Below are 27,474 nucleotides of genomic sequence, written 5' to 3'. Positions count from 1 at the left end.
ATATGGATCCTCATTGATTGGTTATTAATATCGGCAACAACACAAATGATCAGGGATCTCTTAAAGTTATATTTCCTCCCTTTTTTTTTTAGTGCTAATCCGATCCGTGACTCTGACTCGTGTTGCAATCCGAACTGTGAGTTTTATGATCCGTTGCACCACGAGCCATCAACATTATTATGTGTGTGTAACCTTACTGGGACAGGCTCCAGTTCCTGCCATTTGAAATACGTCAACACAACTACCGTTGATAAAGCATAGGGTGGATCAGGCTTTTGGGAGGGTCCATCTGGACTCAATGCTGTATTATTGGGATTGAGCCTATAATTGCTCAGAACATAAGTCCCAGTTTGGCTATCTTGCTACTGAATGGGATAACGTCTTGATGCTGGCATTGGTGGAGAGTAGTTAGATGTTGGCATCGGTATGAAGAGCTGGAAGCAGAACATTACAGAAGGAGTCATTTGGCTTAAGAAAGAGCATGATTATGAGTGATTGGCTGCAGACGGGAGCCGAGGCATCGTGGATCCTAAAGTGAGGGTGTAATGAAGGAGAAAAGTAAAAGAAAACTAATCGCGGTGAGTTTTCCAAAGTAGGAAAAACGATGTGCAAAATGAGACAATCACTAACACGTCTTCATGCTCAGTGAAAACCACTTCAGCTGGCTCTTTCTGTCTAAAAGTTAGAGCCTGAGATTGAAACTGTTAGGGCAGGGAGGTCTACTCAACTAGAAGAGATTGAACCTATCACTTTGACTCAGAGTAATTCTGTCTATCGAAAAGGAGCGACCACACCTGACTGAATAACGGAGAAGAAGCGGCGCTGGTGGATGTTAACACTGGGGAACAGTATTTTAGAGCTCAAAGCAAAGAAACAACCTCGCTTTAAAAGTTGTTTGCAGCTTCAACATACACTAAAGTGTTGTCATGCATAGTATGTTACCAAGTATTCTTTATTTGAGTTCAGCTCCAGTTTAGTTTCTGTGCTGTTTCCTATGAGCTGTTCTACTCTACAGGGCGTATAGAAGCTAATTGACCTTGCAGAAGTGAATGTGTGCTTTGGAGCATATTTTGGAAATAGCTGAACCGTATGGTGCACTGTAGATCTCATCACGTAGCTAATTATTATCTGCCATCTGCTAAATACATTTGCTCCACCATCAGCCATATTGTCGTGTTTTGACAGTGTCTCTTTTACTGTCGGGCGAAAAACATCATATCTCCATGTTTGTCATTCTTCAGTAATTCTTTCGTAAAACAAAGCTATTGTTCATCCTCCACCTGTGTCTGGGTTTCACACATATTTAACCAATGAAAAGTATTAGAACGAGCTTGTGACTAAGTCTTCTAACTCCACCGGGTCCTCAAACTGTTAAACCTCACTCTCCTTCTTGAAAGACGTGTCGCTCACGCCAGAGCTGAAGGTAGACATGTCAGCCGGCGATTTCATCTGACTTTGTCGAAGGCATTGTTCTCCCACAGTTTCCTACTGCACCGAAAATATTTGTGCACTTCTTCAACAGCAGTCTACCACGGGGGCTTGGGGGATTCAAGATGGTGGTACAGAGATGGCAGCTTGGTGTGGCTGGCATTTCCTCTATGAGCCTTTTACAGCGCTTCTCGGATGGAACTCGCCTCTCCCGGGGCCGTGGCCTTTGTGCAGCTTACATGTTAACATTGTGATTGCTGAGGAGACCAGCATAGCCAGCTCGCTCACGCAAATGTTATGCACTCACTGCTTCGGAGACGGGGGATTTAGGATTTGGCCTTGGTATCTTTAGTAAGGATCCCCAGGGAGGTCTCATCCAAAGTTACCACATTGTATTGGCAAGGCCGCAGAACAGAAAAAGCAGAAATACCTTAATGAGTTTGAGCAAAACTGTGTATTCCGGTAATAAGGGTCAATCGACTCCTTATACTTTTTCACCCTATTCTAGCAAAACATGACTTATAAATGTCATGCTTTATTTCTCGGATACAAGATGTTGCCGGCATAGTGCTTTCCTTTCCCCTTAAATAGACAAACACAACACGAGCATGCTGAGATGGTTGAACACATGGTTGAAGTGACATTAAGCAAAAACATCGGTGAGCTATACTACCCATTTTGCCACCTTTATGGAACAGCTAAGCATTCATATCCATTACAAGAAAGGCTGTTGTGTGTAGGTGTGTGTGTGTGTGTGTGTGTGCAGGGGGCCGGGGGGGGGGGGTCAGGGGGGATGCGGCAGGTAGAATTATGAAAAGGGAAACTAAAGAACGGGGAAAAAGGACAAGAGTTAAATGAAGTCATTAGGAAAATTGGTCTTACTGGAAAACAAAGAGAACTGGAGGGAATAAGACCAGAAAATAAAAATGCTGTTAGGATCTGTGTGTTTCCTGTTTTATGTTGAAGTCCCTGTCTCGTTTCCTGTTTCCCTGCTCTTCCCTCCCTGTGCTTGTCTGTTTCTTTCCTGATTGTTTCCAGCCACGCCCTGCTTGTTTCCACCTGTGTCTCCACCTGTGTCTCGTTCCCCTTGTGTATTTAATCTGTGTCCTTCTGTTTGTCTGGTGTCGGATCGTCTTTTTTTGTTCCCGTGTGGTGTTCGGCCGTGTTCCTGCCCTGGAAATAAAGCTCTGTTTTCCAAGAAACTCCTGCTGCGTTTGGGTCCTCCACACCGCACCATAACAAATGCTGCTGCGCTCACCAGTCAGCCAAGATGCTGGTGATCGGACCCTTGGCAGAACACATCAGAGTTTCTTTGATTGCTTGCGATTACAGATAAGTGCCGAATTTTCACAAAGACCCATTTGTTTTAATAAAGACCTATTCCCTTTCCCAAGTGAGGTGAAAAAACAGGCAGAAAGATTGGAGGGGATGAGGGAGGGCTCTCAACGGTATTAGATGTGAATGCTAATTCATTCCCTCATGTCTCTGTCTCCCAACTTCTTTTTTTCTCACGTTTTGTCTTTTTTTTAATAATAAAAACTCAGTTTTGTATTTTCCTTTTCTTTCATGCTTTCCTTCCCCACTGACCTATTTTCTCTGTCGCCCTCTTTTCGCTTTCCTCTTCCGTAACTCCAAACTGAATCATTCCCGTGGCGTGAATAGAGGCAGCTGCCTCGTAGACAGCCCCGCCAATAATAAATAAATGGATGACATGCTCATGCTGCAACTCTCGGCTGCCTTTGCTGTTTTCTTTGTTGATCGTGGTCTTTTCCTGTGCCTATCCAACTCCGAAGAGTTAACTACAAAAATGGTTTTCGGCTGTATGGATCTAAACAAAATCCAGTCCCATCCGGAGCTCGACCAAAGCTGCACATGCAAATGTTAAAAAAATTCCCTTATCGGCTGAAAGTTGGGCTGCGGCAACATTTCCAATACTCGCTTTTTCATTTAAACCATTTCCCCCCCCAAAAAATTATCGTGCATAGACAGACCTCTTTCTCGTTGATCTCAATGGAAACTGGAGAAACATTTCATCCAAAGCAGTGGCGGAGAGTTTTAGAACCGTCTGCTTCGAGGAATGGCACATTTCTTACATACCGAAGTTTGGTACTTTCCTCAATACATCGAGGGACCTTGCAAAGGTTTAGTCTAAACTATGGAAGGAAATGCTGAGTTTACTTTTCAACCCACAGGACAAATCAAATTTGAGGCAAGTCGTTAACATTTTACGCCAGATGAAAGCATTATTTTCATTTTCTGATTTCATTACGTGACTTATTTTGAGATTTTAGCAGACAAAGTCACTCTTATTGATTTATTTAGCTAGTTAAGTGAATGCAAATCAGTGAAAGGGCCATTATTTGTTTGAAGTTATGAATAATAGAGGTCAAACATTCGATTTATGTAAATGTTTCTTCGTAAATGACAAATGAATAGAATGAGTTTCTGCTTGATGCGGCAGAATAATGCCCTGTCATCCATCTGAGCCAATATATAAAAGCAACATGATGGCCAATTATCATTGATGTGAAGCTGCATTAGTCTCTGGTCACTGAGCCACTTGTTTCCACTGGAATGGTTTTCTTTGTCCGCATGGGACATCTTATTTAAAGAAAAAACACTTCCAGGCAGCCCACTGGCTGAGCGTTACACAGACGTCTCTGAGAGGACACGCAGAGTGATGGCCGACGGTCACAGACTCACCGTCCACTGGTAGGAGGACAAACCAAAGGAATCCATAAGGTCATGAGAAGTTTTGTCCTCTTATTAAGTGCTATTCATCACGAGGTTCTCAATATAAATATGTCCTGCACAAGTGCTGTGGTAACTGTCTTTCAGTTTCTCTGTGACCTTCTGGCGGCTGAAAACAGAACAAAATCTGAATTCAAAATCATACCCTTTAGGGAATTATCAGCAAAGTGGTGTGTGTGTGTGTGTGTGGGTGGGTGTGTGTGTCCGTATGTGGTCCCTGCTTTTGCAACAACATGTGTCAAAACATAATTCCACTAATCCCTAACGGGCTCTTAAAGGAGGACTTTCAGCTCATTAACTGCAGATGATCTGCTTTACTGCCAACCAACATACCAAAGCAAGACACACAGTTCGCAGTGATCCCCTACTTTTAGGAAGGCGGGGGAGAAGTGATGGCAGAGGTGGAGCATAGAGAGCACTTTGCACTTTTGCCTAACGCACGTCATGTCTTTTAAAACACAGAGTTGTTTTCATTGACGAGCAGAGTAGAGCAGAGAGAGCCCCTTTCACCTTGAAATGTGCTGTGTTTCTGTCTAATCTTCTTTCCTCCTTAAAAAATTACCTTTCTGAAGGGCGCTGGGGTTCAGGGAATCAATAGATCACTCAGGCTGCAAATGTATTATCTTACAGAGGAAAGGGGGCAGGGAATAGAGGAGTGTTGAAGACAGGGAGAGGATGAATGGAGAAGGGATGTATAGAAGCAGAGGAGGGGAGGCCAAGACGACGGAGGGAAGGGCGCTAGAGAGTGGTGGGAAAGATGCATGGGGAGCGGAGAAAGTGGAGAAAGCAAACGATGAGGGGCAAATTGGGCGAGGGAGCTGGCGGAGCCTTTGATGGATCATGCTAGGGAATGATGGAATTGTAGAAAAATAAGGCGGGGGGATGAAAGACGGAGGGATTCAAGAGAAAAGCAGTAGAAACACATTGCAAGGTAGCCATTTAGGTCCGGTTTCAAAAAGAGAATTGGGGAGAGGGCAATAAATGAGAAGGTAGTGTGTGTAACAAATAGTAAACGATTGAAAGAATAAGATTAGAAAAGAAAAGAATACATACCAGAAACACAAATAATATCGATATTAATGTATCTGTGTATGTACAGGACTGTCTCAGAAAATTAGAATATTGTGATAAAGTTCTTTATTTTCTGTAATGCAATTAAAAAAACAAAAATGTCATGCATTCTGGATTCATTACAAATCAACTGAAATATTGCAAGCCTTTTATTTTTTTAAATATTGCTGATTATGGCTTACAGCTTAAGAAAACTCTAAAATCCTATCTCATAAAATTTTAATATTTCCTCAGACCAAGTAAAAAAAAAGATTTATAACAGCTGAGTGTTTGTCAAGGCTCAGGAAACCCTTGCAGGTGTTTCGAGTTAATTAGACAATTCAAGTGATTTGTTTAATACCCTACTAGTATACTTTTTCATGATATTCTAATATTTAGAGATAGGATATTTGAGTTTTCTTAAGCTGTAAGCCATAATCAGCAATAAATCAGAATAAAAGGCTTGCAATATTTCAGTTGATTTGTAATGAATCCAGAATGCATGACATTTTTGTTTTTTTAATTGCATTACAGAAAATAAAGAACTTCATCACAATATTCTAATTGTCTGAGACAGTCCTGTATAAGAATACGGAAATCTGGGAATTAACTTCTTAGCCAAACTCAAATACAGTTTTGTAAAATAAGAACGTCTTTTTTTAAGAGACCAGACCGAACTGCTGAAATGAGTCAAATGGCAACACAAACTGGTCACAATGATTTTCAAGAGGAATACAATTACATTGAACAGTGGAATCATGTTGTAGATAATAATAAATTAAAACTACAACTGATGCCGTGAATAAAAAATGTGTTCAATCCTGAGGCTTTAACGATACCTTTCAGGGAGATGGGTGTTACAGTGACCATATATGGAGGTACAACTGCCACATACAAGCCAGTAGACTGTACAGGGATTTGTCACAGTTCAGTAATGATGGCAACAAGGAGGTCGGGAGCCGGTAGTTCACCGTGAGGTGACAGGGTTGACACACAAGAGCAGGCAGAAATGAAAGGAATGCAAAAGTAATGCAGCAATAATGAGTTTGGGAGGGCGGGGGAGGGGTAATCAGTGTGAGCAATTAAACAGCTGTTTCAGAAGGTGGCTAGTATTTACCTCATTCATAACTCATTGCCACATTTGTAGCCTGTTTTTGGGTGTGTTGGCTGTAACACGGTAAGAAAGGTGTGGTCTGGTAAACTGCATCATCAAACATCATCGCCTCAGGAGAGACAAGGAGGAGACATTTCTACTTTACAGCCTCTTTGATGCCATTTCTCACCACATTTGTCATCATCTGCTTTATTTCTAAGGCAGTGCCATTATATGAATCCATTTATTGAGGTTGAGCGAAGGATCTTCCAATTAAGATACAATTAGGATGAATCAACAGCTCCACATAGGTATGAAAAATCCGAGCCTCCAGAATTTGTATGACTTAAACCCAATATTATTCGCTTTTAGAGATGGCACACTATGCGTGCGTGTGCTTTTTTTTTGTTGCGTGTTTGTGTGTGTGTGTGTGTGTGTGTGTGTCAGATGTTGTAATGATGACAGGATCTTACCCATTTTGTGCGCATACACTCTGATTAGATGAAAAGAAGACTTACCTGAAGAGAAGCAACTTTGTATCTCGCTCTCTCTCTCACACACTCACGCACACACACACACAGATACGCACACACACACAAGCGGCACATACAAAGACGCACCCAGACAGATCAATACAGTCTCATTTCACACCTTTTGCAACCAAAGTTCTCCATTGCAGAGGCTGCAAAACATGAAAACATATAGACGGACAACATATATTCATGGTCACACAAAAAATAAAAATAAGCAAGACAGATAGATGACAGAAACACAAGGTATTCCCAGAGAGCTGAATCACAATAAAGATAAAACATTTTAAAGCCTGTGTTGCGTGTGATTTGGATTGTGAATGATTAGACAAGTGTTTTGAATTGAGCCACCGTTGTTACCCTGTCTCTCCATTGCCCCCCCCCCCCCCTACAATTTTGTGCTCTCATCTTCCTGTCTATTTTGTCTCCTGTTTCTCAATGTTTTACAACAAACAAAGAGTTTTATCCATCCACGGCTTACAATAAATTTAACAGCAGATGGACTTTGAGTCTTACTGTAGATCATCACCAACACAAGCTAAAAAAAGTCAGTCCTTAGACCCCAATAATCATCATAGAGGAGAATCTATGAAAGTTTAATGGAATAAATTCAAATAAAGTGAGAATGCTTCAAGCATGTGGAATGTCTTTTACTTTAATCTCGGTGGCATGTGGGTTCCTGTGCACGTTTATGTGTCAAACAAATGCTTACGGGAAAATCTGTCCTCTGATAGCCTCTGTTCCACTTATTATTTTGTTCTCCCCTATTTGAATTTGCACACATCACCTCCCTTACTCACCCACTTCACATTGGCTCCAGTCCACAGGCAGCAGAGTTTAGTAATCGATATGTGTGTGTCTGAGTGCGCGCAAGAGTAATGGAGTGGAATCTGACAGCGATTGTCAGTCATCTCACACAGCTGCGAAATAGAATCTAAAATGGGTCTCCTAAAAAAAAAGCCACGCATTATCCCCCTGCTTGTTTGGTATATGTATCCGTATGAGTGCTGAAAGGCGTTTGATTAACATCCATCTCTGCATCGCCTCTTTTCTGAGCCACCACCAGACAATAAAAACCATTATGGCCACTTTGGTGTACACCAGTGGATGTTTGTCATCGTGGATGGCAGCACAGTGAGATTACGTTTGTTGCCTCATTATTCATCCTTTTATGTTTACGTTCTTTCCCCCAAAACATCGCACTGTAACTCAACTTTAATGAACCGGAATCTCATTGGTGTGTGTTTCCTGCCATTTACAGGTTTGTTGTCTTGTTTGGTTTACTGGTGTGAGCCGGATGTTAACCACAGTACTTGTGCCATTTAGAGCTTTAGCATATTTGCTCATGCCTATCAATGCATTGCAGCCTCTCAGTAATTTTGCTGTGAGTGGAATTTCTCATCATAGATTTGTACATTTAATCTTTTTTTCTGTATTAATTACAAGCATTGTAGAGTTTAGCCCATTCCCAGCTTGTAATTAACTGCTGTTGTAACCAACGCAGACCTTAATACAGGGAGGTAAATAATGATTACATTTGTGCAGCAGTGGGTTTTGGATGGATTATTTGCTGGCTGAAACATTCCTAAGTATAAGCTGATTGAAAAGAAGGCGAGGGGAATGAAATTACTGCAATTAATTTCAAATTTAAGTGAAAACTGTATTACGTCTGCTTTGACATGCAGACCCTCTGGCTTCGCTCAGCCGCCCAGGGAGCCAGAATCCTATTGTAGACCCCCTGAGATGTCTCTGAATGTGTACAGCAACAGTGAAATCACTCAACCTGGTCACAAGGGAAAAGCACCAAACATAGAAATTAGACTAGGGCTAACATGTTGTATTGTTTACTGTGATGGATCACCGAGCTCGGATAATTTCTCATCATTTACAGGAAAAATGACACCAAATGGCTAATTTCAAGAAGGGGAAAAAAAGCATTGAACCAATAGTTAAAGCTAACGGCTTTCAGACAACCGCAGGGAATATTCAGTAACAGACAGCTGATCCAACAACGTAGTGGCCAGAAGAAATGTCCTACGTTTCATTAAACAACAGGATAAGTTGTGACGTCATAGATCCTATCTGCCTGATGGATCATCGAGGTCTGGATCGTGGAATATGCCTTCTACCAACTATGCCATGGCCCTGTTGAGAATCCGCCCACTGTTGAGACTCCGCCCACTCCTCTCTACCTCCATCTGCCTGATGGATCGTGGAGGTCTCGATCGTGGAATATGCCTACGACCAACTATTCATACACTCTGTCATATAAATGTAATGTGTTTTACTTCTAATCTGTCCTTCTGTACACATGACATCTATTGCACCTGTCCATCCTGAAGAGGGATCCTCCTCTGTTGCTCTCCTGAAGGTTTCTTCCATTTGTTCCCCCTAGAGGGGTTATTTGGGAGTTTTTCCTGATCCGATGTGAGGTTTTGGGACAGGGATGTCTATGTGTACAGATTGTAAAGCACTCCGAGACAAATTTGTTATTTATGAAAATGGGCTATACAAATAAACTGAATTGAATTGAATAAGTTGAATGTCAATGTTTTAAAAAATTGAAAAGACATCATGGTTCATGTTAAATTAATAATGTAACACAACTAAGTCATGTAACAACCGTAACAACTAATGTTACTGCCGTGAATAAATAACCAGCCTCCCTAATCGGGCTCTCCTGCTTGATGATGAGGTTTCTCACATGACACAAACAGCGTTGCTCCTGGGTGAAAGTCCTGTGTTTGTTTGACCCATCCACCAGCACATAGCTTTTTAAAAGCTACTCTTTATTACCCAATGTAACTTTCAATAACGGCCGCCTGACATGCAAGATGACTTACTCAACTTATTCATGGTTTTCACAAACATTTCTCGCAAATATTTGTTCTTGGTGACTGAAATTGATACAGACGTAATGGGATGATGGTGCTGCATCCACTGTTTATTCACAGAACTATATATATTCTATATTTGCAGGAACTGCACAGCTACAATAACATTAACTGTATTTAAAAAATTGTTTTACTTAAGTGATTGTAAATATTGGGTTGTAATGCTGCTGTAAGCACACAGTTGCTGACAGTAACATCTCAAACCTCACACATTTCACTAATTAGTTAGATTACGGTTTTGAAATGATTAAATTCTTTATTTTATTTAAAACCAAACAAAGACTGTTCGAGAAGCAATCATGAAGTAACACCAAAATGATTTTTGTGCCCTGGGACTGAAGGCTTCAGCTCATTATCGGGGGTTAAGAACGGCACCAGGAGTCAAAGTTTGCTCTTGAGGATCACATGCCCTTGTGTGAACTGATTCCTTGTGACCCATGTTTTTTTTTAAGTCATTAAATGTTTCCCACTAGTGGGTCACAATTATCAGTTGGTTTGGAATGAGATATGAAGACAGAACAAACCCCCAACAATACAATATTTTCATTTCTTGTTTTGACATTTCCAAGCGAATAATACCCACCGTCGTTCCAGCTCTCTGCTTCATTCTTTCAGTCGGAGCGATTTAGCGACTTCTTTCTGCTCGGCTGGTTAGATATTAAGCCGAGCAAAGCGGGAGATTCAGAGTTTCCAAATCCCATGTGAGAAAAATGATATTGAATGTTGAATATCTAAGTGATGTTGCATCTTAGATTAGTCCACGATATCCCGTTTTTTTCCACTTTACTTTCTGTTGTGCTGTTTTTTTCTTACATTCAGTCATTCACATACTGCCCCACCCCTGTCCCCCCTTGATCCTGTTGTCTTAACAATTCCCCCTCCTCTTTCTTCATCGGGCTTTTTCAGCGCTTTTCCTCATCTTCTTTTTGTCCAACTTCATCTTTTCATTTGTGTTCCCGTTTATGGTAGGCTACCACCTCTTTTCTCCTTCTTTTTTTCTTCTCTGCCTCCCCATACCTCTTATTCTGTTGTTATAGTTTGGCATTTATTTATCAGAACCAAAAACAAAATTTTTTCACAAACAACAAGGGGAATTTTTTTGGTGGAAGGGACAACATTGGGAAGGGACAAACAAGGAGAGAGGAGAGGAGGAGGAGGGGAGAGGACAGGAGGAGAGGGGGAGGGGGAAGAGGAAGGAAGGAGAAGGGAAGAGAGGAGAAGAGTGGGGTGAGGAGGAACAGTCAGGGTGTCGTCGGATGGTCGTGAGCTGGGTGACGCGGGCGCTATGGTGGCGGGAGGGTCGGTGGAGGTCATGATGGCAGGGGACTCCAGGGGAGGGACGTCGCAGGGTGTCCCAGGTGAGGGGAGGGTGACCTGGAGGTGACAGGACCTGGACAGACCCAGGCGGAACAGGGACCTGGAGGGCGCAGATTGCAGCCCGGACCCCTGCAGCCGGCAGGGGATGATGCGGAGCCAGTGGTGTCTGCATTGGATGTGCTGGATGCTGTGGGGGCGTGGATGAGGCAGGCAGATGATGGACCGAACGATGGTCAGTAGAACTGTACCATCATCTTCCCTGGTTGAATTTCCTTCTCAGCCTCTCCAGGAAGGGATCCCTCTGGCAGATGGGCGGATGGAGGGAGCTGGTCCTCCTTGGACTGTGAGGGATGGGAGGCGGGAGAGCAGCCAGGTAGGACCTGTCAGCGTCGGAGTCACACACAGGGGGAGAGGAAGGACTGGCGGCATGGCTCCTGAAATCACAACCATCTCCACTGTCCCTCACATCTGAGCTCCAAGTCCCTTCTCACCAGGTGTCAGGTCAGTTGAGTCTCAGCGTCCAGAGGGTCTCGGGTCCCTTGAGAGTCCCAATGAGGTGGTGTCATCCATGATCCGGACTGAGCTGGGGACTGGTGACTGTGGGTGCAGGGGTGAACAGGAGAGGCAGACACAGAGAGGGGGGAGAGACAGCAATGGGGGGGGGAACCTGTACAACGTGGAGAGCAGCCCAGCGCCCCAGCCCTGTGTGCTGCCCTGGTCGTGTCAGGAGCTGTGATCCTGCTGGCCAGTGGGAGAGGCAGGAGGTGGGAGAGCTTCCTTGTCCAGGGGCAGGTGGAAGATGGAATTGAAGGCAGAGCTGAAGTCCACAAATCCTGGGGTGAGAAGGTTTCCAGATGCTCCAGGATGTAGTGGGAGTGAATGGGCCATGTGACTTGACTCTCTGCAGACCTGTTGGCTTCTGTGGGCAGGGGGAGGGGGGTGGGTCGGGGTGATGGATGAGAGGTGTGAGAGTCTCAGGGACTTCATGAGTTCAGAGACTGAGGAGGCAGGTCTGGGTCCATTGAGTCACGGGCCTGGGTTTTTTGGGGGGATGGTGGGGGATGGGATGGGGGAGCCGGGGAGGGGGCTGGGCAGGGAGGTGTTGTGAGGTGTTGGTGAAGACGGAGACAGCTGGTCCGCACAGTGCTTGGGTGGAGGGAGGGAGGGAGGGGGAGGAGGCTGCTTGGCGGGGTTTCTGCTTTTTAAACAGCCTGTTGACTGCTCTCTGACTGATGACGAGGGAGGGGCTGAGTTGATGGAGGTGCTCTCCAGAGGTGAGCCCTGAATGGGCTGGGGAGGTGCTGGGATGGTCTGTGGCTTGGTTGGTGGGGCTGTGGGGGGATGGTCTCAGGACTGCTCCATTGTCTTTCAAAGCGGCAGTAGAACTCATTTAGCTCGTCTGCCAGAAGCACATTGTTCATGGAGTGGGGTGATTAGTTCTGACAAGCGCGACCGCTACCTTTTTCAAACACTGCTGATACGATATTTCCCTACAGCGGGATATTTAATGCAGCCGGGATGGACACAACACATGCTTGTATTTGCCAAAACATTTATAATGAATTGAATTGCTAATAAACAATGAAAGAGCAGGAGCATGTGTGTGTGTGTGTGTGTGTGTGGGTGGGTGGGGGGGAGGGGGGCACATGGGAATAAAATGCTTACAGCTTTGTCAAAACCTTGATGAGAGTGTTTGCTTGAAGCAGCACACACATACAGGTACGCATGGACACACACACACTCATTCATTCGTGTGCAGCTAAAGTCACATCCTCGTGGTCGGGACCTTTGATGATTTTTTTTGCGATTGACTATCCCGCTTTGAGTTTGTTTCCATAATTAGCTTTTTCATTGACATCTAATCTCCACTCACTGCATGATCAATGGAAACGGCCTCTTATTCGGAAATTACATAGCCACTTACCGAGCACTCACAACAAATAAATACATTTGTTACTGTCTATAATTACGGGCTGTGCGGGTAAAGCCAATTTTAACAATATAATAAGAATTTAGATGATTACTCAGAAACCACCTCAGGCGGAATGGAATTAAAATATGTATTTTAAAGCTTTATTTATTCAGGTTATATTGACTGAGCCTGCATATTTCTTTCAGCAAGCCTCTGATTAACATTCCTGCTGAAATGAATCTTAACAACTGGAAGCTCCCTTGTGAATTAAGCTGTTGACCACAGGGGCAGCTCCGCTTGAGCAGATTGCGTTTTGATTCCTTGCTCACGGGCATCTTAGACGTAGCCCACTGTGGGAGGGGGGGCCTGTCCACACCAATGAGCTTAAATTGACAAATATCATTTTATACAAGCTTTGTTTTCTGTCTGGAATTTCTTTTTTGTACTCAACCTAAGTCAGTCTGTCTGAAGACAAATATATACATTGCTTTATACGCTGGATAGGATTTATATTCAGAGGTTGTCACCGGCCCTGCTTACTCATTGGAGTATCATCGTCATGGCACTTCCTCCAGGAAGTTCAGGGCTCTCATACTGTGTGAAAAAAGGAACTGCTGTCATCAGCGTTTACTGGAGGACACAAGAGAGGGGGAGGGAGAGAGAGCGTGTAAAAGAAAGGGAGAGAGATGAAGGAGGGATTGGACTGAATAGAAAGATAGTTAGTGACAGAGGTGACACCATATGAGAAAGGTCAATAGAAAAGGTGGAGAGGTTGACAGATGAGGAGAGCAGGTGGAAAAGAGAGGTCTTGGATCGAGGCAGAAAGAGACGGCTGGAGGTAAATTGTGGAATTATCGCATCGCTGGGAAAGACAGAAATTAGGAGAATGGAGGACAGAATGTGGGCCTGCAGGGGTTGTGGTGAACAGAGAGAGTCGAGTGGGATACTGGGGGACTCGCTTGCTCTCTATTACACACACACACACACACACACTGTGAGCTTAGACAATGACATCAGTGTTATGTCAGCGATGACAAAGTGTAGTCCTTCAGAATATGTGCTGTTTAGCAGTAGATGACTCTTCCCAGGGCTACAGTGAGCACACAAGTATGATGCCAGATGACGTTGAGTGCTCAGCAGGTTATGACTTTATTGATGCTTTTATTTTCCTCCTCTCCTTTCTTAATAAGCAAGGCACTTCAAAAAAACATTACATAATATACATACACATCATTTTGCTTTAAAAATGACCACAATGAACTTTGAATATGTGTCAAGTTTGACGGTCCCTGTGGACAAAAGCGACAGACTTCTTTTTGATAAAAATATCATTTTACTGCAGCAGGGACTGGCCTTTTTTTATTATATATATATATATATATATGTTTTTTTTTACTTCTATTTAATATTTAATTTCATAACAAGTTAAAAAGTTCCTCCTAGTAACTTTAAATAAGAGAAAATAATAGTTATTGTACATTCATAATGACTTGAATCAGCCCAAAATAGGAGAGGTCCTTCTCTAACTAAATTCACTAATAAAGTACATTTCTGCCTGTAAATATTCCCACCAAAATGGTTTACAAACATAAAGCTGTTTCCTAATTTCAATTCTGTGTTTAATGAGGACTCCTGGATAAGTGTATGACCTAATTGTGTTCCAAATAATATATATTGCCTTCTATTAATATCATTATAACATCAAATAACCCTCTTTAGCCTGTCAGCCCAGGGAAGACACACACATGAAGGATTTGATGTAAATTTAATTTGATGTTGTGATTTTTGCTGCTTGCACTTTGTCACTTCTTGGTCAGTTCTCGTTGATTTAAATGTATATATCAATTATTTTTACCATGGGAAATAAGAATTGCACAATACAAACAATATGAATTGCTCCCATTTATGTTTTTTTGTATCAACATAGCGGGACAAGGATGTAAATGTCCTTGAACAAACACACACACACACACACACACACACACTTACACAGAGGACTATTCCAGTTATGTATTTTCTCAAAAAGAAGCAACAGGCACTTAAGTGTACTTTAGTGAATGCTCCAATATATTTAGTGTGTTTATCTGGTTGCTGAGGTTTTGGACCACCCACCTCACTGTGCGAGTGGACTCAGTGCATGTTTACCTGCAGTCTGAGGATGCATGAGGAGCATTTAGGCTTAAATATCAGTGTGTTCAAGGTTTAGGACATAATTGGGTGCATGGTATCCACAACCTTTATGGCATATCCCATAATGTGCATGTATGTGTTTCTGTGTGTGACTGGCAGATGTGTGTGTGTGTGTGTGTGGGTGTATGTGTGTGTGTGTGTGTGTGTGTGTGTGTGTGAGTCTGTGTGTGTGTCTCTGTGTGTGTACAGTACACGCTTGAAAGGTGATAGATGGACCTACATGAAGGCCATAGGAATCAGCTCTACAAATAGTCCCCTGTGTGTGTTTGTCCGTGGGTTTATTTTGTGCATGAATGTGTAAGTGTGTGTTTGAATGCGTGTGTGTGTGTGTGTGTGTGTGTGTGTGTAAGCCTGGTCTATGCCGCTACTGTATCCTCTATATTTACAAAAGAGGCTTGGCAAACAGGTTGAGTAAATATACTGTTTTTAGTTTCCGACACACTCATTTGGGAAACACTTCATAAACACACACACACACACACACACACCTACACACACACACAGACGCAAAAAAACGGAAGGGGAAATTGCTATTCGTCTTTCTTGGTTCCTTGCGCTTTGTGCGCGTCTCTCACTCCGTCTCTTCCTTTCTGTCTGTTTCCCCACTTTCCAGCTGCGCTTTTATTTCTCTCTCTCTCTCTTCTCGGAGCCGTCTTCACTCTCAATACTCGACTCTTTCTGTGCAACTCTCGCATTCTCTCTGCAACTCCAGGCCTCGATCACAGTTGCAAGCTTTCGTCTCAGACATCAGTTACCTCAAGTTTTGGACGGGAGGAAAAAAAAACAATCGGCAAGATACCATTATGGAAAGATGCCTCTGTCTGATATAATGAAGACAAACAATGGGACTGATACTCATTTCACTCTTTAAGTTAATGTAATAATCATAAATGTCTATTTAAGATTATAATAATAACCCCTGCCCTATCTGAAACAAGCTGGTTTTCAACAAATAGACCAACTTATTCAAACATTTTTCCAGAATCTAGGTTGAACCTGCCTGGGTGGAGCTCAGGAACCTACTGGAATTATTTCTTTACTGAGGGAAGAATGTGTCACTATTTTAAGTCATGTCAATAAGAAGCAGGACTAATTATTCCTCATAGAACATCAACTGATTTTGAAGACAAGCACCGTTCATCACTCTGGCCTCAAGAAAGCTTCGAAGATGTGAGATATCAGTGTCGTATCATTGAGTCAATTTCTGCGTTGAGGAGTAAATTGATTCCATGGCAACGGAGCGTTGCGCCTGAGAGCAGAGATGTGAATAATGGAGACGTAAGCTAGCTTTATAGTGAGAGTGAATTCATGACATAATGGAGTCATTGTTCTCTGTAGTGTGGACATTTAATTTGCGCTTCTTTATTACCTGAGATCCTAACTTGTCAGCCATGACAAACACTGAAAAGGGGAACTCCATTGATTTAACACATCGGGTGTGTTTGCAAGTCGGGACATTAATACGCATTTGTGGATTCAAAGCTGATATAACGCCTCTTGTGACTCCAGAGTGAGTCGGCTCAGGCTACACAACCTTCAAAGTCATCCAATCTTTGTTCTGTTCACACTGCACAACTTATGTTTAGGTCGTTCTGCAAGATCTTTCACCCAACAAGCCATTCGTCCAATGGCTTCAAGTTAAGTTGTGTAATAGCTTATTCCCAATAGGTGCAACAACTTCGTCGTCATGTTGCAAATAGAATTGTCATAGGTTGTAACCATAAACACATTTAATTGTTATTCCATTTCTATTCCATTTCAGATATGTATTATTGGATCAAAGTAAACTTTTACAAGTTTAGTGTTAAACCAACAGAGACTGCAACAAGTATTGACTGTGTGTGTGTGTGCATGTGTGTGTGTGTGTGTGTGTGTATGTCTGTGTGTGTGCGTGTGTGTGTGTTTCATCCATAGTGGACTAAGCCTCAGCTCTGGTTCTGATTAACTCCCTGTAAAAACACTTCTGTTCAGAACATCACAGCCCATACATCACACGTTTTATTATCACACACACACAGACGCACACACACACACACACATGCTGCGCAGCTCCTGGAGGTTCCCTCTTTACAAAGGGGAGTCTTCACCCATCATTCAAAACCTCATAGGCCTTAAGAATGCTGACACACACACACATTCAGACGTGCACACCCGCACACAGACGTAGACACACCAAATGCTCTGTTTGCTTAGCTTTGATACACTTATAGAGTTCAGAGGTGAGAGGGCTGGAGGTAACAACGTGTTTTTCCAGAGCTTTCTAACCACCTATATCTGCTTCTACATGCACAAGGAGATCCAGATGGCTGGGTGGAGACAAAACACACACACACACACACACATTCCTGCTCGAATGCACACACTGTACACCTGAAATCTGCTACCTGACATAAGTGTGATGAAACCCAATGAGCTATCCGTTGAAGCTGTTTATTCGCACACGGCCTCGGCGCCGAGCCAAGTTAATGACCATGACTGCCATGACTGCCATGATTAATTATATTAGGATGTAATACTAATTCAAGTCTGTGCACAGATACCACCGGTAGATTATCAGACGCAGTATCCGCCCGCGATGAACACAAACCGCTGCCCCATGAAATGTGATATTTGTGTACGTGATATCACGGGTTTCCATACTGCAGCTCTGCGATGTGGGACGTCCACCGGCAGCAACAGTGGTAGCCACTGCTGACATGATGCATATTAGCCGGCATGTTCACATCTTCTAAATCTCCAGCCAACTAAAAGCAGTCACATGTGATCAATTGCTGAATTTATCACTCACAGCCAAGTGCCGTCATCATGTATGAAGTGTGTGTGCACGTGTGTGTGTGTGTGTGTGTGTCGGGGTGTGTGTGCGCGCATGTGTGTGTGTGTGTGTGTGTGTATTTATGGGCACGACGTCTCGAGTCACAATTGACATTGTCTTAATCGAGCAATTATAGCCGCAGCGACTGGGAAAAAGGTCACAGCTGTCTGACGATCAACAAATGCCTACTGTGCACATCAGCGTGTGTGTGTGTGTGTGTGTGTGTGTGTGTGTGTCAGTGGTTATGCATGTGTGTGTGCTGTACCCAAAATGCCAGCAGCCACATTATCAGACTTGACCCCCTCCACCACCACCACCTTAACAGTATGTGGGTAATCTGCAGCGGCCGTGCATGATTGATGAGAAAGTTATTGTTGCCAAGCAAAGAAAAATGCGCTATGGGGATATTGAAGGTTTCGGTTATGTGTGATTATGTGTGATGCTGTGTTTGCGTGTGTGTTCTTGATGGTGCCATGACATTTTGTTCACAGTTGACTAAATGTACATTTTTTACTGAAACAAGACATTTCTCTCAACATCATTTGAATATGAACTCATCAACTCATCTGCACAAATCTCACTTACATAACCTTTTGTGTGTATATATGTGTGACAGCAAAATGCACTATATAACTGTTTATTCATGTCCGTTTCAGCTCTATGTCCCTTAAGTCTTATAGTAGAGGTAGTACTGTAATAGTAATATCCATATTATTATTAATATTATTCGTGTTATTAAAAGAATAACAAAATATAATTTTATTAATAACTATATAATAATTAGTTTAAGTTATATAACTAAAGTATGTGATATATATATATATACTTCACATACTTATATATAGTAAAGTAAGTCAGTCCTTCAGTTCATTGAGTTGTGCACAGAACATGAGACTTATTTGATGTTCAAGCTTAACCCCTGTACGGAATGCCTTACCTGGGAGTTTAAAGCTTTTACTCTTCATAATGAAGGCATTATAATATTCTCCCTGAAAGTATGTTTTTCATCTTTTAACCTTGTCCGAGGCAAGTTTCCTGTGATTATCTATCATTTAAGACATTGTTCTAAATCGTCTAAAAAATACCTCTTAGATTCAAAGGCACTACTCCTTAAGGGGGATTTATGTTTTAGCTTTAAGAGAAGTGTAGTTGTTGTGTTTCACTCTGTCATGTGTTGGACACTTATTCCTGTTTCAATGCAAAGGCCATCGAGGCAGATGGGGAGTTGTGCTGCATTAAGCAAGCAAGCTGAAAATAGGTGTCATTTGACAGACTTTTAACATGCTCCATGGTGCCAGACACACTGCTTTCAGTGTCATAAAAACAGGCGACCTCCAATTACCTCCCAGCAGGATAATGTTCCACTGTCTCAGCATCATATACACTTTAACTGCCCGTGACATCCATAAATCTACATTCGGTACATACCGCAAAAGAGTGACTTAAAAAGATTGTTTCCTATGACCTTTAAAGTCAAAGCGTTTGTTTACATTTCAGTTTGTCAGAGCAGGTGTCATTTCTCTTCCATGATGGATAATAGACTGTGAAAGAAAACTCCTTTTACTGCTGATGAACATAATGAACAACAATATAAGTCCTCTATTGTTAGCTTCTCCTGTGTATTTATTAGCTGTGCTAGATTTGCCTGAGGACTGTACACTCTACTCTTGCTATAAATCAGAGAGCTCATTTATTGCCCGGGAAGATGCTTCACTTTATTTTCTTTGCAGAGTTGCTCGTGATGAACTATTCTATCCATGATAGTTGGCTGTCAGGGGTATGTGTGTGTGGGGGGGGGGGGGGGGGGAGAGAAACTTACTGATGGAACATATGACTGTTCGCGGACAAAACGCTGTTATTTCATGGGACAAACCTCTAAGTTTCCCATTACAGGATGTTCTCTAGTGCCATTTGGCCGACCAATTTTCTTTTGGAGGCTTCCCATTGTGAGAGAAAGAAGACCAAAGAAAGAAAGAAAGAAAGAGAGAACATATGTGCATTTCTTTAAGAGAGCGAACGGTGCCTTCTATTTTCTCACACACACACACACACACACACACAAACACACCTACACACACCGGCCCGCCGAGTTTATTTTCCTCCTGGCTTTCCAATTTAAATGCAAATGTTCACAAATCGGACTCCACAAAGACGCAGAGGCAAAATCATTTGATTCAGCGATGAATTATATATTTTAATTAAGCAGCCCAAAGAATCACGCCTATTCAGCCCTTTCCTCTCCAATAAGAAATGAATAAATAAATATGGAAGAAAAAGTGGAAGAGAAGAAAAAAGGAAATAAATGGGAGGGTTGGGAGGGGTGGACGGATGGATAAAGGCAGGAGGGTTTGTATTGAATTTGTGTGATGGCAGCGCTAACCGCCTCTGAGCTGTCATTATATGAGCGATCTGAAGCTGTCAGATTTCAAAACTGTATTGTTTGCTGATAGACGGGTTAAATACCCCCACAGTTTCATACACACACACACACTCTCTCTCACACACACACACACACACACACACACACATATACACACACACAAACACAAACCCTTTGGATTTTTAAACCACCACTTGAAGAGCAGAGTGAGGATTGTGATTCTCTGACAAGGGATGCAATTTTAATTTCACCCCCTGTCACTCTCCTCAATATCTTCTCAGATGAAATACATATGAGCTGCCAATCACTCACACACACACAAACACACGCTCACCCACACATACACACAAACACACACACATCTAACTCTTAATCATATGCAAACTTTTAGTCACTATTTGCCACTTTTAAAAGTCCAACACAGACTCCAAAGAGTTCCCAGTACAAACAGACCAATTAAAACTGGGAAGAGAAAACTGAGTAATAGTGGACTAAAATGATGCAATGTCATTGGTATTATGCAACAATGGTTTGCTATTAAGATAAATTGTTGCTCCGCTGGACACATATCCGCATATTTCAGTATATTTCAAAGAATAGCTTCAGTATATTACGAAAAACACCAGTCTGAGATGAATCAAGTTCAAATTAAACTCTCTCGCATTTACCTTTCATCATTTTCATATCGAGACACTTCTTCGTGGGATCATCGTAAAGCTTTCTCATATGAAAAACCTTCCTTCTTGTCTCGCTTTGACATACACAAAAACAACCAAAGAACGGAATTGATCTCAAACCTATAATGAATAACTTACATGTGAAAGTTGACACAATTAATTTAGCAGTATAAGACAATGTAAAGCTTCTAATTTTACGTAAATACTTTTATGAAAACATCTACTTGAATGTTCAAAGTCTTTGACTGTTTAATTGCCTTTCGAAGACATTAGTGGTTCCGTAAAAAGCCTTCTCATCTTCTTCAACGTCGCCCGGCAGTACTTGACATCACGTCTCATCTTTCTGAAACGCCTTAACGCGGTGCAGCGGCTCGACTTTGACAAAGAGAAACGCAGATAGAGTTCCCGACAGGGAAATGGTGAGATACTGCACCGAAGAGAGTGAGGAAGACTCAGAGAGGAAAGAAGAAGAACTGGAAGAGAAAATGAACAGTAGAAGTTAGTAAGAAAGAGAGAGAAAAGATAAGAAAGGGTGAAGCTAGCCAGAGACCAATAGGTATTGGGAGATGACAGTGGTTTGTAACAGCTGGAATTGTGCATCAAAAGAACAAAGAAAATCACTTTCCTTTCTTCGCCTCTATTTAGGGTGCTCACTCTGTCCTAACACATGCAGACACAGACACCTTACTCACCGCAAGGCTCAGCAGCAGGCAGACCCCAAGACAACTTTTGTTCAGCGAGGAGAGACAGTTTGCTCTCTTAGAGACAGAGGAGAGGAGACGACAGGGGCCACAGTTTAATGCAAGGCTCTGGGTTCAGGCCCCCCTTTTTGGGGGGTTCTTCCGCCCTGCTTGAGTATCCTTCAACACAACGGTGAATCCTTACGAGCTTACCAATAGTTTAGTTATGTTAACGTTGACCCTGACCCTGATCTCTGACCTTTCACCTCCTGGTGGAAGCAAGGAAGCAAAAAAGGGCAAGAGGATCATCTTCAGAGCTCGTGAACCAGCAGGCTTTGTGTCTGTTTAAACTGTGATCTTGACAAGGAGACTAAAACCCAAACCTGTGACCACCAACTGTATCTGGCAACCTGTCCTACAGTCCTGATACGACACACAGATGGAGGTGGTTTAAAACACTTATTTACAAATTTTAGTAAACATTTGAAACAAGAAGATGTATACCACTCTGATGTATGTACGCCAAATATGATGCTTACTACTGGTTGCAGGGCAACTGGTTGTTGTACGGAGCAAACAAATGACATCATGTGTTATGAGCTTTAGGAGCGCTGTGTGGTGTATTTTGTTAGACTTCCTCCTGTTTCCAGTTTTCATTCTAAGTTAAGGTAGCCGCTGACATAAGCGTGGCGGCATTTACCTTCTCATCTTGGCAAGGAGGGGAAATGAACATTTCTCAAAATCTGGAACATTCCTTTCAACACACATGAAGATTCACTTAACAACGCCTTGACTCGACTTGAGATCGCCATGAAAAGTTTTACTTTATTTTGTATAGAAAAAAGGAATGGATGTTTATAACGCTGAGAAACAACACAGAGTTTGAGGAAAGCAAGAGATGAGAGCGCCTTTCACCTTTTCCATCTCCACCTCGAACACCCCAATGTTAAGCTTCAGGTTGTAAGCGCTACGTGTGAGGCAACAATGAGGCAACAATGAGGCAACGGGGATGTCCGCAAGGTATTGTTGTTGTACATGAAGGCTGCCCGTTTGTTTATGCTGTGATATACCTTTAAGAGCTGCTGGCCATAGCCCATCCCAGGGAGGATGGACCCATTAGGCTGATGAACAGAGGGAAAGGGAGAGAGGGAGACACATAAACAGAGAGAGTGAGAGAGAAAGGTTATACAGTGAAAAGGATAACACCAGTGAGAAGAGTAAAGAAATAAGGGAGTTTGACGAGGAGGAGGGGAAACAAGCGAAGGACAGAGAAAAAGGTCACAGAAGTGATCTCAGTTGCGAAACAAGAGACAGGGAGACACTGAGAGACACAGAGAGAGGACAGGAAACAGCTATCCCTCCATCTCCTCTATGGCGCTGTAGGCGTCTATGGGTCTCTGTCAGTCAATCGGGACGACAGGCGGACGCGCTCACTCGCCGGCTCTCTGGTCTCTCGCACGCGCTCACGCTCATGACTCTGCTCTGTGTGTGTCTACAGATGGCAAACCTTGTGACATCGCTCTGCTGTGTAGTTCTGGCCGCGGTGGTGGTAGCGTACGCTCAAAGACGCAGTCAGCTTGGTGAGTATGCATTTTCTTTATCTCCTCCTTCATGATACCATGGTTCTTCTTCTGTGCTGATGGCCTATCTTAACTGGTCCTTAACCTCAAGAAATAAACACTGATTGGCTCTAAGTTATCGCACTGTGTTCTCCTCTTCCTCAACTTAACTTCCCTCTACTTTGTCCAATCTTTCTTAACTCTGTCCGACTCAACCTAAATCTTTTCACATCTGCTGTGCTCAAAATGTCCTCTCTCAATGTTTCCTATAAAGACGTGATTCATGCCAGTGATTAATCCATTTTAGTTCATTATTGTATACTGCTTTTTAAGCTTGTTTTGATTTTGCCCTGGTAGTTGTTATTGTGCTTTAGTTGACAACTTGTGGAGGCAAGGTAAGACTTAATGTGTGTTCCTGGATGTGACCTCTGATTTTTGACAGTGTCATTTCATCCAGTTTGTGCTACACCAGCTGGTAACTGACAGTGAGGTCAAAGGTGAGGCAGAAAAGAGTGTGTGCGATTCACTTTTCCTCTCTCACAAACGGAGGCACAATGGCTGACCAAATCAACTTGTCAGGCCCTCACTGCGTGGTGCTAATATTTTGGCTATACCTCATACCACGCAAGGGTTCAACAAAGGAGCCAGTCAGGTCGTTTCAAATTACTTCTGCTCCGAGGTTAAGAGGGAGAAAAGAGGAACTGAAAAGACCCACATAGTGCAGTGCTCTTCTGAGAGTTCACTTAAGATGCATGCCCATAACTTAGACCATGTTTGTGTGTGTGTGTGTTTAACTGGGAAGTATATTTGTCACTTGACCTTTAGTGAAGAGTGGCCTTGGGGTTGGGCTGTTTAAGTCAGCTGACCCAAAAGAAAGAGTCTAAGAAAGTCGATAAGTCCCCGGTGACACGCATCACTATGTCACGAGGGTCACACTCTCTCTCACATACACACACACACACACACACACACACATACACACACACCTAAACACACACCACACACACATAAAAAGAGCATAAATGGCTTAGAAATAGAAATGTTGTCTTTGGGGTTTAGGTGAAAGCTGCAGAGAAGGTAGGTGAAAGAGGGAGATGGAAAGAAAAACTGAAAAAATGGAGAAGTGGATGGATACAATAAGGAGTTGAGAAAATAGAGCTGCGTGGAGGGCAAATGGAAACAGGCAGATGGTGAAAGAAAGCAGGTAGGAATAGTAAATTGATGTCTGATGGTTAAGAGTGAAGGAAAAAACACTGCAGGGTTAAAAAAAACACTTTTTTATTGAAACTGTACTCAAAATAATTTGAGAAAAGCGATCCACTTGAATTAAGTAGCAGTATTTTGGTATAAATTGATTTGATATCCCTTATTTTATTTCAATACGACTGATTGTGTTTAAAAATAGATAAGAAAAGATAGTTAACATTTAAGTTTCACTCATTACAACAGACTGACTTCTATGTGTATAGTTTAAAGATGATTTTTATTCAACGTAAGCTGTCTTCTACTGATCGCTGCTCATCTAGTATTACATACATATTGTGTGCCATGCAGGAAGGCAGAAGGGAAGCAGGGTAAAGTGAGCATGCAGAGTAAAGAGGAAAAAAAAGGTGAAAGAGAAACACTTCAGGGAATAACAGATATGGAAAGAGGGAGGAATGAATGACACGAGTAGAAGAAAGAAAGCTGCCAGTTTTGTCTCCCAGAAAGAGTGTGTGTGCATGTGCACTGCCTTCCCTTACATGCTATATAAAATCAGCTGCCGCATCCACACAAAATTGTTTCTTATTTACGTCCTAAGATATCATGCTATGCATGCATAAGCACATAAGAGCAGTAAGTATTACCGGTATGCACGCACACACACACACACACACACACACACACACACACACACACACACACACACACACACATAGCCTTAACACACTCTCTTAAACTCACACAGCAAACTCAGACACGCATATACACATCTGCCTGTTTCTCTGACAAACTGCAAGCCGGTTTGATTGACAGGATTCCTTTGGGTATTTGCCAACCTCCACAGACAGTGATGCATGTGCACGCACACGTACATAGTCAGATGAACTCTCCTCACACACTGTCTGTGTTTGTACTTATGTGTGCGTGCGGGACACAGAGTGTATAGGAAATCCATTTGAGACTTCATAATTAATGACAGCAAAGACAATGAGAAACACCGACAGGAATCATCCGCGGACTGAGTAAAGCGAACAGCTACAAGGCTTGCGTGTACCGAAGTCAACGTTGTCTGGAAGGACGGAGGAGACGGGCGGACAAAAGAGAGAGAGAGAGACACACACAGAGAGACAGACATGTGGGAGAAAGACACTGACTGGGCTGGAAGACAGACAGGAAATGAGAGCTCGTTCGGAAAGTAGAGAACAACAAAAACAGTGTTAGCATTCGTGAAGAAAAGCCATTTTGAGAGGTTGGTCTCTATTAGTTAAGCTGTTTATTTTGCTGAATATATCACATGCTTCCACTTGAATTCATATATCGCATGCTTTCTTTTAAATATTAATTTTAAGATTAAAAAAAATAGAAACAGATTTGATTATGAATTCCACAGTAATCAATTTGATGATTATTTTTATTTTTTATCTGACTTGCTTATTCAAATTTTTTTTCATAGAACTATAATTGACAGTAAGGCTCCAGATTAATCCTTTTTGTCTCACCATCCTTGAACCTTCCCAAAATAATATTTCAATTGGACTGAAATGTTATCCTTTCACTCTTGTCATAGTGGTTATGTACATAAAACCCCATAATGTAGATGATTAATTAAGAAACACATTATTTTACTTGAATTAAATTATGTGCGTTAATTTTAAAAAAATTGCATTATAGTTTTATTACGTATTATAAGCTACATAGAGTGTCAAACTGGTCATAATTTCCTCTCAAATATCTTTTTCAAATTCCTGTGGAAACATCTTCAAACAAGTGTATTATGATTATTATTCAATTATTGCAAGTCTGTGGCCAAAAGCTACAGTTTACAAAATTGTATTTAAACACATCATGATAGTGTTATTATCAATAGAGTAGAGTTGTGACGTTATTGTCTGTGGCAATTTTTGTTCTCGCAATTTTAAAACTATCATGCGGCAGCTGCACCGTGTCTAAAATGTGACCCGCAAAAAACATCTGAAATATGACACAGGCCCCGGTCATGGCCAATCAGATGAAAAACGTTGCATTTTGATCCAGATATTGAATTGACAAATGTCACTACATGTCATTTGAACTACAGTTTGACACCAGCATTGCATCATTTCTCAAGACTTTTCCTACAGTAGAGAATCTCTTTTTTTCCCTCATACTGAGGAGTGTTCATTGACTGAGCCATTTCCATTTAACTTTTGTAATGTGATTAAATAAAAATAAACAAAATCTCTGCGATTGAAGCCTCAGCACCAAAAACAACAATCCCTTAATGAAACACACTTTAAACAACAGAAGAAAAAGAAAAAGATTAAACGCTATCAAACCGCAAAGACACTCAGAGGTCATGCCAACTAAGCTCCCTTGAATACGAATTGAACATGAATGTATGAAAAGTCGGCGATGGGGTGGTTAGAAGGGGACGGGGAAAGATTTAATGTGGGTGGAAAAGAGTCAGATCCGGGGAAAAGCATGAGAGAATACTGAACAGATGACAGAGGAAGAGACTAGAGCGTAAGGGCGTGGGAGTCACATAGTCAGATAGAGGCATGTACTGGTCAGTTACAAAGAGCACTACTCAAGTCAAGTCAAGTCTAGTCTTTTTTTATTGTCAGATACACAGAATGACACAGGGTCAGACTGGGCACTGAAATTCTTAGGACAAGGCACCACACAACAACTACCATAGCCTAACATAATATAACATAACATAACATGACATACACACTGTACAAGAACTCTGAACATAATACTAACATATATACATATAATACACATAATAACTAAACTACAGACAAATGGGAGTAGCAGGTAGTGAAAGCAGGTAGTGCAATAGAAAGTGTAAGTGTAAATACAAGGCTGAAAGTGACAGTGTATGTAAAGTGACGAGTGTAAAGTGTCGAGTGCAAAAGTGTCGATCGTGTGTCAGTGTCCATTTAGCAGCCTGATGGCTCTCGGGAAGAAACTGTTCTCCAGTCTCTGTGTACGAGACCGGATACTACGGTACCGC

The 27,474-nt window shown here is 42.2% G+C and overlaps 1 protein-coding gene across 2 annotated transcripts in view; it reads left to right on the top strand.

The window, feature by feature from the left end:
* The window catches only part of cntfr (ciliary neurotrophic factor receptor), a 230,823-nt gene that overhangs the window by 69,006 nt on the left and 134,343 nt on the right, over positions 1 to 27,474 (top strand). Inside the window, exon 3 of one of the 2 annotated variants that reach the window (XM_056433004.1) lies at positions 23,213 to 23,294. In XM_056433004.1, coding sequence (XP_056288979.1) covers positions 23,213 to 23,294 — 82 coding nt within the window. Of the gene's footprint in view, positions 1 to 22,969; positions 23,295 to 27,474 lie in introns of those variants that run through there. The other variant, XM_056433003.1, reaches the window with a different exon arrangement.

The sequence above is a fragment of the Pseudoliparis swirei genome, chromosome 15, assembly GCF_029220125.1.
Source record: "Pseudoliparis swirei isolate HS2019 ecotype Mariana Trench chromosome 15, NWPU_hadal_v1, whole genome shotgun sequence".
Taxonomy (NCBI): Eukaryota; Metazoa; Chordata; class Actinopteri; order Perciformes; family Liparidae; genus Pseudoliparis; species Pseudoliparis swirei.
The sequence above is the reverse complement of the archived record's forward strand: the minus strand, read 5'-3'. Positions and strand labels throughout refer to the sequence as shown.